The 14,401-nt window shown below is 37.9% G+C and overlaps 1 protein-coding gene across 1 annotated transcript; it reads right to left on the bottom strand.

Moving 5' to 3' along the window:
- Nucleotides 1-502: 502 nt before the first annotated feature.
- On the bottom strand, nt 503-4,924 carry LOC137038600 (H-2 class II histocompatibility antigen, A-D alpha chain-like). The gene is made up of 4 exons (XM_067413309.1): nt 4,832-4,924; nt 2,045-2,290; nt 1,388-1,672; nt 503-1,264 (listed from the first exon to the last, which is right to left on the bottom strand). Exons 1-4 carry the CDS (start codon nt 4,887-4,889, stop codon nt 1,143-1,145), a joined length of 711 nt encoding a protein of 236 aa, XP_067269410.1. The 5' UTR covers nt 4,890-4,924; the 3' UTR covers nt 503-1,142.
- Nucleotides 4,925-14,401: the final 9,477 nt, after the last annotated feature.

Raw genomic sequence — 14,401 nt, 5'->3', positions numbered from 1 at the left:
CAGTGCAGATGAACAATTTTTGGAAAGCGATTGAAAATGATAGTGTGGACGCGGAGCGTTTTTAGACGAAAACTCCGTTTTTAAATGTATCCGGATTAGTGTAGACGTAGCCTGAGGTGTATATGTGCTTGTGCTAATGACAGTGCTGATGGGCTGCAGGAGGAGGTGATTAAAACTCAGGTGAGGGTGTGCGCTGGAGCCTGGCATTTCTGTGACTATGATCTATATTGATAGATTTTTTTTTTTTTTAATTTATGCAAAAACATGCATTTATCTCACTTTTTCCTTTTAAAATTGTTAAGGGCTCACATACAGTATACTGTCCATTTTTGCTAATTTTGACCTCCATAAACAATTCTTTTAATATAATATATAATAAATAATATTATATTTACATTTTATATTTAAAAAATTATACTTATATTAATGTTTCTATACTAATACTTGTTCAATATTACTATACTAAATGTAAATTAAAATAAACTATTATTAAAAAGGATATTTATAACACCAAGTGTTGCCTACGTCCTATATAGAACTTTTAAAGCATGGTTCTTTATGGAACCTTCTAAAAAAGTTGATAATTTGCACCAAAAATGGTTCTGCTATTGTTACAAGCCAAAGAACCATAATTTGGTACTGTTTAGAACCATTTTTAAGAGTGTACAGTGTAATATCATACACGTATAAATTCCTTTTTACTTGATTACTGTTTAATTAAGGTTTATACATAGTTTCTATGACAGAGTTCAAGATAAATCTTTATACTTTATCTTACTGGAGCTGGCAGTTTGCAGTTGGCAAGTTTCAAATAATTACTAAGCAGCAAGCACAAACTGTAAAGTGACAGCCCCTCTAGCACACTCATTTTCTGAATTCACTCTCTCATTTTCATTCACTCCCTCAAGAATGGATTACAGACACAGCGAAGGAGAGGGCATGTTCCAGTGAACAGACATGTCATTCTATAACTGGTTAAACCTCATAAGCTTGAAGAAGTCATTCAAATGGATTAATATTTAGAAGGATACGTATAGATTAATATATTGATTAACAACCACTCAAGGGATATATATTCACCCCTTCAATAGCATATTTGTCTAATAGGCCAGTTCCAGTAAGATATATTGTCAGTTTGCTTCTCAGTTGCAGTTGTTTGCTTTAACGAGGAAGAAAGTTCCAACAGCGACTCCCAACAGTCCAAGAGTCAGACCCACTCCACAGAACACAGCTGGTCCAACACTGGGGAGGGCAATATCAACATCTGGAAGAAGAAAAAAAAACCTTGAATAAGATATTGGAGGATGCATGAAATATGATTTTTAACAGAAAGAAGAGTTTCACTGAAATCTAATATCCATTCATTCGATTTGTAAATGACACTCACCCCATGTTTTGGTCTGCTGTTGACCCTGGAGGGCTCTGTGGTTCACCGTGCAGCTGTAAATGTCTCCTTCAACAGGTGTAAACATAAGAGTGGAAAAGATGTTGAAGGTACCATCTGCCCTTGGACGGTACTGGCTTAAACTCATGCTCTCGGTCACATTAATATTATTCTTAGTCCATGAGATGCTGAGAGACGGAGGATAGAAATCAGTCACATGACAGATGAGGGTGTTCTGAACACCCAGCTCCACTTCATCCTTTGGATAGATGGATGTTTGGGGTGCATCTAGAAACAAAAAAATAACTTTTTTAATTAATTTAAACAAATATAGTTATCACTATAAACTGTTGAGGCAAAGCTCGATGACACTGGATGCATATAACTATAATTTCTGTTTCCAGATAGATTAGAAGTCTGTTTCCACTTCCTGCATCATAATGTAAATCATGAATTTGGTTTTGAATAAAATAGGTTCATAAGTAGCATCATTATTAAGTATTCATAACATGAGTTAAAATTAAAACCTACCACTGATTTTTAATGCATGTCTAGATGGGATATTAATTATTAATGAATCCCTTTATAAACAGTATACCATATCTCTATATGTGTATATTAAAAAAAAAAAAAAATTAATAGCACGCTTTAATGCCTTACCCATTTCGGGTGGTGGGCTTTTAAAAATGTTAGTCAAAAAGGCTACATCACTTTTGCATCCTTTCATTTCAATAACACTGGTTTCATAATATCCAGGAAATCCAATAGGATCTCCAAAATTAGGTACTGTTACTACTCCTCTCTTCTGATTAAAGTCGGCATGCCACATTTCCTCTCCATCAACTCCATGCATATCCTCTCCATCTGTCTCAGAGCATCCGTGAATTCCGAAATATTCATGTAATACTGAAATAGAATGAGCATAACAAAGTCAATTCAGTTATGAATATGAAATAGCATCGACAATTATTTCACTTCTATACGGTTACTACACCTCAAGACATTGTTGATGTTTTATTTCATCTATCTATCTATCTATCTATCTATCTATCTATCTATCTATCTATCTATCTATCTATCTATCTATCTATCTATCTATCTATCTATCTATCTATCTATCTATCTATCTATATTTCAAGGGCCTTCCATAGACATAATGGTCTGTACCCCCATTCTGTACCTTAAACTATTTAAGTGTGAACTGTGAACTGTGTAAGTTCAATAAATAATGCATTAGTTGTCTGTTAAAGGGTTGGTGAAATGCTGTTTCATGCATACTGAGCTTTTTACACTGTTAAAGACTTGGATTCCCATCCTAAATATAGACAAAGTTTCAAAAACTAATGTTGGACGTTTGATGGAGTATTTCTGTGTCAAAAATTGCACTCACAAATTTCTGAGTTTTTTTTTTTTCGAGTATGGCTCGGCTTGACGTGAACAGAGCGGAAGGTCCTTGTATGGGCCGTACGGGCTCTTCTCCCGGAAGGGAGCGCGCGCATGACCAGAGCGAGAGAGGAAATGCACGCCCAAAAACACTCTTCTCAGCTGCAGATCCACTTGTCTGTGAACACTTATGTCGTTATAGTCCGCGCCGCGCTCCACTTTATTCCTATGGGTGACGTCAGGCAACTTCAACGCTTCAGCACAGCATTCCGGGAAGGCAGCGCTGCATTTGAACCGTTTTGAACGCAGAAATGACGGGAAGCTTCACAGCATCGCTTAAGTCGTGTCGCAAAAATGAATCTCCACGTTCTCTGCTGTCAGGACTTTACCAAATCAACAATGTCAACAAAGAAGTGCGTTTTTGACGGAGGGGTCCCAGCAATAAAGGTTCACGGTCCTGCTTTGGAAGCAGGCGGTGAGTAAAACTGCTTCAAATGTCTATGTTGTTGGCTATCGTCGCGTGAGTAAACATCAGTAAACAATATATGTGTCAGTTTGTTTATTGTAAAACCACCCAAACATAAACCTAGCGTTCTCACAAAGCGTGCTTCGTCATTCAAATGCGCTAACGGTTACTCCATTGTTGTTCTATGTATAACATTACACTAGTCTGACGTGCAAAACCGTTTTGCTTGCTACTGCTAAGGTTTAGTCGCATACAATAGTCCATAAACCGAACCATGTCCTCATAAACTGCGAGTAAACACACACAAATGTTGACAGGTCACTAAATACAGTACATACCACAGAGACGGACGTTCTGCTGTTGCTGTTTCTCCTGCTCAATTTATTTCAGCCTCCAAATCTGATTCTGGATCATTTCTGTATTAGTTGAATCTGGGTGGCATTTTCTTCTCCACGCTTGAGGACGTCACCGCTTTGTGCGCTTGTCATTCTTTAGCTCCGCCCACACGATACACCTCCAGCCACTCGTTTTTTTCCCGGAAAGACTCGGTACAGCCCATATTTCTTTTATAAATATAATAAAACTAAAGACTTTTCGGAGATATGAAGGATGCAATACTACTCTATAGGTACTGAAGATTGACATGAGATTGACTGAGATTGAGTGTTTCACCCCCCCCCCCCCCCCTTTAATATTTTATAAGCAAGAACCTTAGATCAGAAATATTTAGAAAAATATACAGTAATTCCTTGAATACAAGAACATTGAAAAATACAATAATATTCTACAATAATTATGATATGTTCAGCTAAATTCCTTAGAGAGCACTGACTGCAACTCAGTCGTCTACTCTACTCTCAAATCAACACGATCATCATGCGACAAATACAACAAATCATGGTCATGCGTATAAATAGTACGAGTTTGCAATCTCGTGGAATGTATACGGCAAAATGAGTTTTGGCGTGCGTATGGTACGCGGTTTTTCGCGTGCATATGAGACGCACTTTATGGCGTGCGTATGACACACTCTTGGGTAGGTTTAGGGTGGTGGGGTGGGGGGTTCGTATGTATAATACGCCATAAAGTGCGTCTCATATGCACGCGAAAAACCGCGTACCATACGCATACATTCCACGAGATTGCAAACTCGTACTATTTAGATGCATTTTCGTGAGATCCGGCTACTCAAATCTGACAGAAACGTGTGGCCACGTCTTCAATGAATACAACTTCTGACAATGCATAGATATGAATAGTGTTCATTTCGTTTTATGATTACACTATGTTGGAGTACTGTAAAAAAATAGTCTAAGGATGATTTATAACATTTCAAATGTCCTCATGCATGAATATTTATTTTTTTGTGCCAAAAGTTACTTGCTTGTGTAAAATAGTAAGGGATTTTTTAAAAAAAATGTACAAACCAATTTTACGAGACACAATAATACTTTTATGGTTTCAAACAATGGCTGTGTGAAAGGAAACATTTAAAACCCTAAGATAAACACAAGCAGGCTTTGAATGAACAATGGTGTTACACATGAATGATCAGTTTTGTCATTTTACTTCAACCTTATTAAAAAACTTTAACTTACATTCAGCCTCAGTTGAAAGAACAACAGTAAGGGTGAGAATGGTTATGTACAGCTCCATCTTGATAGATTAGGTTTGAAAAAAAACGTCAGAAATATTTAACACAGGTGAAAAAGCAGGTGTTTCCTCTGTTAAGGCGTTTTCATCATCCACTCAGAGTTTGACCCACAGTGACATCACTGTATCTAGGAGAAATACAAGCTTTTCCTCTTTCACTTGTTATAACTTGCCAATCTTATCTAACATTATGATGCCTTCAGTCTGCAAGTGCAAATTTGACTACAAAAAAATTAGATTTGGACTGACCCCAAAAAATATTGTAATTTTTTGTGTTGGTGAGTGACTTACTAAATTAATATTTCAAGTATTTGTACTTTGAGGACATTCTTGTGGCTTATCCCAAATCACACTCAGTTCTAGAGATCGACCGGGAAAAAAAATCTATAGCTAATGCCGATGTTTAGAGGTCAGGGTCAGTCGATGGCCGATTTGCTAATTTTTAGGGCTGATATCTTGATGTTCTCCCCTTTATTTGCATGCTAAAATGTCACTGTGGTGAGGTTGACTAGCAAGAGTCTTTGGGATATTGTAAGAATTCAAATGAACAAAATATATAACACTGGCCTAGTGATTTTTTTTCTGGAGTAATCGTAAACCCCTAAGGTCATCGTAAGGAGACAGAGCTATGAGGTCCCCTGCAGGACAACCAGCGAACTGCACCCAAACTTTACTCCAATTGATTTTATTTAATATATTTCTTTATACATTTAACTTGTTCTTGTTTGATTAAATTCACTTTGAATAAGACATAATAATGAATAAATAAAATAAAAACTACATGGACAATGAATAAATTAAGGAATGAAAAGGTGCACTGCTGTATATGGACATTCATAGGGATTGTATGCTTTTTTCAGTACAACAAATAGCTATTTAAATTTGAAATAAAAAAAATTATTTCATGGAGCTTTAGTGTTTGAGTGGTTCTACAAACACAAGGACATCAAACCATTGAATTTAAATTTGAGTTTGTTGTTTGTTCCCTATGATTTGCAAATGATATTGCACAATGGGATTAGGTCTTACATAATGGAAAATAATATTTCATTTTGCACAAGAAATTATTAAAACATATAATTAGTCATCATGAATAACCAACATTAAACAATATTACCTCAATCCTCTGGCAACATAATTGGCACCTAAATGGAGGACCTTGCAAACCTCATCTCCTCCAGTGCCAGTCTCCTCCCTTTTAAAGCCAGTGTGGCCTTCTTGAGGTCAGTGAGCTGCTGCTGAAAGTGGATGTCCCACTCATTGGCATCTTTAAGACATTTTCTCATGTCTTTTAGGACATCTAGTTTCTCCCTCTCCAGCTGCACTGAAGACTCTAAGCACTGACTACTACAACAGATATTCTCAAAGCACCGGTGTTTGGTCTGACATTTGAAGATGGAGGCTCGAGCATGGTAAGGCTGTTGGGAGGACTGGGAGATTGTGTCTGCCGATAGAAAGTGAAGCCGATGCCTCCTGTGAGCATGATGGAGCTGGTTCAGGTTCAGGCTCTACTCCTCCATGGAGGTCAATACCACCACAAATCCCATCTGAGGCCAAGTACTGACAGTGCCTTTGCTTCTTCCAGTGTAAGAAAAATAACATTGTTTTTCACTAAAACCTTTAATTTCTGTAATTTATATATATATATATTTTTTTTTTTTTACTGTGTGGTTTGCCATGGCACAGACTGGTACACATTTCTACTGATGGTGCCCAGTGTATGACAGGCAAAAAATAGACTGATTGTGCCAGTACAAAGAAAGTTAGAAGAAGAATATGCAGATTGTTCTGTACTGCTTTATACACCAACAGGCACCGCGTAGCAAATGCTTGAAATATGAACATGCCATGTCTGTTGTGCTGAAATTTATCAGTTACATCAGGTCAAGGAGTTTAGAGTACAGCCATTTTCAGGCCTTTTAGAAGAAATTGAGACAACAAATGGTGATGTACTCTACTGAGGTGCGCTGGCTTAGCAGGGGGAATGTCCTGAAGAGATTTTCTGAGTTAAAAGCAGAGGATAAGGAATTTATGGAAGATGGCAGAATGTTCCTGAATTTGCAGAATTGCTTTCTGCAATAAAAATTCAGTGTTAATGAAAATGACTCCGCTATTGAAAAACTACTGCAGGAATTTGATGAGCCTTTTGCTGATTTCACGACACACTGTGGCACTGGTGGCACCAGCTAAACTAAACTTTACAAATAGAAAAACAGACAAGACAGGACAGTTTCTGCATGTTTCCCAGAGCTGTCCAAAGTGTTTGTTGGGTAATGTGCCTTTTTGGAAGCACATATCTGTGCGAAAAACATCTTCACAGTTTCCAAAATGCAACGCTGTACCACTATGGAAAAAAGGGGTGTGTTGCCATTTGGCAGCGCTGTTCCACAGTGGAATTGTAGTAATGTATTTTACCATAGTGATTTTTTTTATAAATAGTAGCATCAATAATTTGGTTGCTTTTACTTATTTATTTGAAGTCTTTATTATAGTATAGCTGTAATTATGTATAAATAACAAAATTATGTCATCTTTTCAGAAAATCTATGCTTTAATACTTTTATGGAAAGGGCAATCGGAGGAGTTCAGAGTTTGCTCAGTGAGGATGAGTTAGCCATTTTGAAGGCTAAATTATTGATTTGCAGGAGTTCCAAGTATATAAATCTATCAGTTTCTAAAAGAAAATTGCATTTTAGTGCTACTTAAGAGTTGCTGTCCGTTTGTCAAGTGCTGAAATGTCACCTTATAGAATGGCTCACAGATGTAGCACACGCTTGTATTTCAAAATGTTTAGCCTAATTATCATTTCCTACGAGGTCACAAATCTATACAAGCACAGGCTAGGTGGAGACAAAAAAGGCAGACAAAAAAGGCATTCTATTTACTAAGTGAAAATAGTGATATATTCTATTATATTCTATTTACACCGTATACATAGCAGTTCTTTGCCATATAGAGTAAGTAATGTATCATTTATTTTTGACAGATATATACTCTGTAAAAAATAAAAAATAAAAAATAAAAAAACAATTCAATTCACAGAAATTTGCCCAACTTTTAAAACTTTTATTTAAATTATTAGATGGAATGCAGCCTTAAAGCCCTCCTTACAACTATCCCTTACCCTACCCAATAAATGCTTTTATCATTATTAAACATTTTGTTTGGCACCTTATTTCCACATTTAGAACATGTTTTTAATTTTTATAAAAAATAAATGTGATTTGTGATGAGAAAAGAGAGGAGAGCATACTTTGCAAAAGGTGGATTCAAACCAATGTTGATAGCGACAAAACAGTGATCTATTAAAGCTACACTGTCTAACTTTTTTAGTTTATTTTTTAGCTAAAAACACTCAGTTCTTTCAAAAATATGTGCTCATTAATGTATATATACTTATTTCAAGTTATAAAGTATTCTCGTAAGTTTATAATATGCCATTGAAAATACATACGGGTGAGGGGTTCGAATGTCGGTCGCCATGTTGCCCCTCCATCTTGAAAGTACATTAGCCAAAAATGGGACATGCCTGTAAACGTTTTATCACTCGATGGCACTGTGTCGAATGTGAAGAGGGGGATTGCCATGTTAATCTGGGACTAAATCGGCCACCGTAGGAGATAAAACTAAATCGGAATTGAGAGGAACAAAAACTAATATTCATTGGATGGTCATATACCTTTACACCACTAGATGGGGGGAAATATCACAGTGTAGCTTTAACCATTCATACACGTTACTGATTGCGCCACAGAGGACATTATTCTATGGATGTTTTTTAATCTTGTTTGGCACAGCCAGGCGTTGTTAGGTGGAGCTAGTGTGAATAGCACTTCCCAACAAGGCAGTGGGCACACTATTTGCACTTGGTGTGAACAGACACTCCAAAAAAGGGCCATGGCTGAATAAAATAAATAAATAAATAAATAAATAAAATTTAAAAATTAAAAAAGAGAAAACTAATATTATTTTACAGGTGGAGCTAAACAAACATAATTTTCAGCAGGTTTAATGGCAGTCATTCCAATAAACAAAAATAAGAAATCTGTGAGGATATTGCTATAAAACTAACTGCAAGCAGGGGCCTTCAAATCAGGGAAGGAGGTCAGGAAGAAGTGGCAGGACTTTGCTAGCCCAGAAGGGTATCACAGAGGTCAACAATTAATAAAACAGGTGTATTGTGGGCCCAATCACTACCACCAAAATTCAAAGTCTGTACAAAAAACTGCATTAAAAAAAAGAAAATGTAATAATTCAGTTTTTTGAAGAAATGCAATACATTTAACAATTAAAATATATATAGTGGAACCATTTCATCAAAATGTTTAATATTCTCAATTTCAAACTGAAACAAATACCAAACTGACACATCTACAAGACTGTCACCGTTTCACAGCACTATTGATTCTAAAACGTACTCGGTTACTTTCATAACCTCGATTCCATGAGATAGGGAACGAGTATTGTGTATGGGAAAAACTCCTTTTCTCAAGAATATGAAGCAAAACTTTATTAACCCTTAAATGTATACCTCGGGTTGTTAGCGACCCGAGACGTCATTCACTACCCTGCTCCTCACTATTTTTTTTAAGTTAGACATCAACCTTCTTAGTATTCCTCAATCAATCCATTTTAAACAATATAACAAGAAAAAAATAATAGAATTATAATTGTATGCCTGTTTTTTCACTAGATTTTTGTCAAAATTGTATAGGTGTGTAGGATTGTACGTATATTTTTTTGCACAATGATAAATTAATCTATAATGACGAAATAGGGGGCAATTCACCTTTATTCCACAAGGTGGCAATGTCTGATACGCAATGATGAAGTGACGTTTCACTCATAGTTACCTCTGATAGAAAACGAAACAATAATAATTATAATCTGCAAAACTTGAAATGGCTCAGTGATTTACTGCAGAGAGGAAGTACATACACTACACAATCAAACAGTGCCGTTTCTAGGCATAGGCAAACTAGGCGGTCGCCTAGGGCGCCAACAGCTGGAGGGCGCCAGTGAGCCCCCGCCCCAACAAGATTTTTTAGTTATTTCATATATATTTTATTATTCATATTTCGTACTTTTGCTATTTCAAGGCATTATGATTAGTTGCGATTATTGGAGTGAAGTCGCCATGGTTATAGTGGCGCTGCTGTAATGAAATGAGATCATGTAGAGGGCGGCAGGGAACGTTGTCAAGCGTTGTCAAGCGTCAAGCGCACCCTTGACGAGCTTGCGCGCATGCCGCGGTCAAAGTTCAAAATATTTTAACTTTTGCCGCTGCGGTCTGTGACGATTACCCGCGCGGCCAATAGAAACGGTACATCGAAACGAGCACGGAAATCAAAATGGATGAACATCTTGTACTGTGCGTGTCAGTACAATAATATTATTATAATATAATACACACATATAGGCCTACACACACAAACAATGTGCAAACAAGGCATATACATAATAATGATAATGATATATTGATATATGTCTTATCTATATGCCTTTTTTTCACACTGTGTGTGTGTTTATATATACCTCTTCTTCCTTGCTGCTCTCCCTCTTCTTCTTACTAGAAGGGTTATTGCTATCGCTTAATCGTTCGCTTTTTAGCACGAGACAGATACATATTTGCTGCTGATTGAATGAATTGAAATAGACATATAGAACTCCCGCAAAAAGTTTTGAAAACTCCGCCTACTTTGCGCTGGCCAGTGAAGCGCATCTGAAGGGCTGCGCTGAACCCCGCGGCAAGCGCAGCGCATTCCGCGTTCGGTGTGAAAGGCCCATAACGCTTGTGTCCGAGTGAAAAATGCGGATAGCTCACTTATTGTAACTGGAGTGGATGCAAACACGGAGGCAAACTCCCTTTCCGTCCACAGCATTACTTAATAAAACAAAATAACTTACTGTTAGTGTTACGACCAGCTCGGTTTAAGTCGCAACATAAAAGAGGGATCAAACACCAACGTTTAATCAAAGTAAATTATATTTATTGGTATTAACAAATATAACAATAATTACAAATAACAAACATAAGTCTAGGGAACTAAAGAAACAAAGATATAAACAAAATATTAAAGCTACATGATATAAGAAAGGTACAAGAAAGAAACTAAATGAAAAGCAAAGAGCCACTCCCGTGAGAAACTATCCCACAGAGAGTGCTAACTCAAATGAAAACGAAGAGCACTTAAATACCCTAATCTACAAATTATCAATTAAGAAGAGGGTGTGACTCAGAAACTCCCACAGTCTGCCACCAATGGGTAGAGAGAAACACTCAGGGTCGTTACACCTCCCACTCCAAAAAGAGGTTCCCTAAAGAACCGACAAAAAAGGAAAACAAACAACAAAGCAAATTAATATATAGATATTTCGCAAATGCACGAAACATTCAGGCCATTGATACTCATCCTAGCAATCCCGTTCCAGTTCACTCTCGGATCCCCTGGGCCCTAGGGTTTCAAAGAGAGATAGAGAAAGGGAGAGAAAGAGAAATAGAAAAACACAGCCCATACTGAAACAACTTTTACACCCGGGAAAGAGCATCTGCAATCAAATTATCCTTGCCACGGATATGTTTGATCAGCAGATGAAAAGGTTGTAATGCAAGACTCCATCTCATAATTCTCTGGTTTTTACCACGCATTCGGTCTAAAAATGTCAAAGGATTGTGGTCAGTGTAGACAATAATGGGACCACAAATTGAGCTCAAATAGACTTCGAACTGTTGAACAGCCAACACAAGAGCTAAAGCCTCTTTTTCAATCGTAGAGTATGCCAATTGATGGCGATTCATTTTTTTTGAAAAATAACTAACCGGATGTTCGATTCCGTCAGCATCTTCCTGTAGGAGAACAGCACCAGCACCACAGGCACTGGCATCAACTGCTAAGAGGAAAGGTCTCTGGAAATTAGGTGTAACCAATACAGGCGTATTGGCTAACAGGGCTTTAGCATTATTGAAAGCAAACTGGCATTGTTCAGTCCATAAGAATGGTTTCTTCGGACTCAACAAATCAGTCAGAGGAGTAACTACACTGGCAAAATTCTTACAAAACCCTCTGTAGTAGCCTACCATTCCCAGGAATCGGCGGAGCTCACGGCGGGTAACAGGAGTAGGAAAACTACTAATAGCATTAACTTTAGCGTCGATTGGCTTTACACAACCCCGACCAACTACTTTTCCCAAGTATGTCACAGTAGCCTTTCCAAACTCACACTTGGCAAGGTTAATAGTTAAATTGGCTTCAGCCAGTCGTACAAAAAGTTCTCTAATTTGGTCAAGATGTTCGGACCAAGAAGAACTAAACAAAACAACATCGTCTAGATAGGCCTCACACCCTGACAACCCGGACAGTACTCGATTTACCAATCGTTGAAATGTAGCGGGTGCATTTCTGACCCCAAAAGGCATAACGGTGTACTGCAGGAACCTATCAGGTGTCACAAAAGCAGACAATTCCTTAGCACGAGAAGTCAAAGGCACTTGCCAATAGCCTTTCAAAAGGTCGAATTTGCTAACAAATTGCGCAGAGCCAACACGATCAACGCAATCATCGATTCTAGGCAAGGGGTAGCAATCAGGTTTAGTTAAAGCATTGAGCTTCCTGTAGTCAGTGCAAAAACGATAAGATTTATCCGGCTTACTCACTAAAATACAAGGAGAGCTCCAAGAACTGAAACTGGGTTCTGCCAAATGATGAGAAAGTAAATAATCAACCTCTTTCTGAAGCAATTCCCTTTTTATAGGATTTACTCTGTATGCATGTTGTTTTACAGGTGAAGCCGTACCAACATCAATATCATGCTCAATGATATTAGTTTGGGTAGGGATATCAGAAAAAAGAGAGGGGAATGAATTTACCAACTTCATTATATCTGTCTTCTCAGAGTCAGATAAATGAGATAAATGAGAAGTCAAATTGGCAAGGATTTCAGAATTATTTAGTCGCCCTTCCACGACTCCTCGAGAAGGACCGTTTATTTCGTCCGTAGCCATTTGATCTGCATTTTCCCCCATCTTTTCAGATACATCTAAACTGCTTCGGCTAACAAGAGTAGTTGATACAACATCAACAGACAAAGAAGTCACAGGAGTCACATAAGGTTTTAATAAGATAATATGACAAACCTGTAATTTCTTTCGGCGGTCAGGAGTATTTAGTAGATAGTTGTTATTAGGGAAACACTTTGCAACTGAATATGGTCCAGCAAACCTAGCCTGGAAAGGACTTGTAACCACAGGTAACAATGCCAACACTTGATCACCAACTTGAAGTTCTCTGGACTTGACCTTACGGTTATACAATCTCTGCATCTTCCCCTGGGACTTACCTAATTTACGTTGGGCAATAGCTCTAGCTTCATAGAGTCGATAGCGAAAACTGCTTACATAGTCCACCACATTCTCTGGAGGGTCAGAGATCTTCCATTCGTCGGCTAAGACAGCAATAGGTCCCCTAACAGTGTGTCCGAACACTAGTTCATTAGGACTGAACCCTATGCTCTCCTGCACGACTTCACGGATAGCTAACAACATCCAAGGAAGTCCCTCTTCCCAATCAGAGTCAAGCTCAACACAATAAGATCTCAAAAGTGACTTCAGGGTCTGGTGGAATCTTTCTAGCGCCCCCTGACTCTGAGGATGATAAGCACTTGAGATGTTATGGGTAACTTTAAGTTGTTGCATAACTTTAGCGAAGTGTCGAGACATGAAGTTTGAGCCCTGATCAGACTGAAGAGTGTTAGGAATGCCAAAAATGGACATAAAACTCGTTAAAGCCTTTAAAATCGATTTGCTAGTAATCGATCGCAAGGGATAAACTGCAGGATAGCGTGTGGACTGACACATTACAGTTAGCAAATACGCATGTCCAGCCTTTGATCGTGGCAAAGGTCCAACACAGTCTATAATGAGATGCTCAAAGGGAGTAGTAACTGCAGCAATAGGCTGTAAAGGAGCCAACGGAATTTTCTGATTTGGCTTCCCGGTCATTTGACAGGTATGACAAGACCGTATATAGTTAATCACATCTCGCTTAACTCTAGGCCAATAGAATTTTCTCAGAATTCTGTCATAGGTCTTTCGTACACCCATGTGACCAGCGACGCCCTCATGGGACAGCTGTAGGATGGCTTGACGAAAAGTAAGAGGAATCACAATTTGAATTCCGGGATCTAGCAAAACATCAGAACACATGGGTTGTTTCCTACAGAGCAATCCATCTGTAACAAAATAAAGAGGAAGTGATTTATCACCATTTACGTCATCCACCAAAGAAAACAGATCCTGAAGGGTGCAGTCCGACTGCTGTTCTTTAATTAATTCATCTCGAGTGACACTATAAAGTGGAGATAAAGAACAAGCATTAACATGGTCATCATGATTAAATGGACTTTCAGGCATGAAATCAAACTTTTCCATGGTATCATCAACCACAGGCAGTAAATCAGACACAGGTTTCATCTTCAAGACTAGTGCACACCACATTATTCTCTGGTTGAGAGGAATT

This window comes from Pseudorasbora parva, chromosome 13 (genome assembly GCF_024679245.1).
Source record: "Pseudorasbora parva isolate DD20220531a chromosome 13, ASM2467924v1, whole genome shotgun sequence".
Taxonomy (NCBI): domain Eukaryota; kingdom Metazoa; phylum Chordata; class Actinopteri; order Cypriniformes; family Gobionidae; genus Pseudorasbora; species Pseudorasbora parva.
Note: the sequence above shows the minus strand (reverse complement) of the source record. Positions and strands in the feature narration are given on the sequence as shown.

Bases quoted from the DNA above. Each gene is read 5' to 3' on its own strand.
- LOC137038600 (XM_067413309.1), bottom strand. From the start codon at position 4,889: ATGGAGCTGTACATAACCATTCTCACCCTTACTGTTGTTCTTTCAACT. The intron at 2,291-4,831 runs GTAAGTTAAAGT...ATTCTATTTCAG, and splicing joins TCTTTCAACTGAGGCTGAAT to TATTACATGAATATTTCGGA. The intron at 1,673-2,044 runs GTAAGGCATTAA...TTTTGTTTCTAG, and splicing joins AAGCCCACCACCCGAAATGG to ATGCACCCCAAACATCCATC.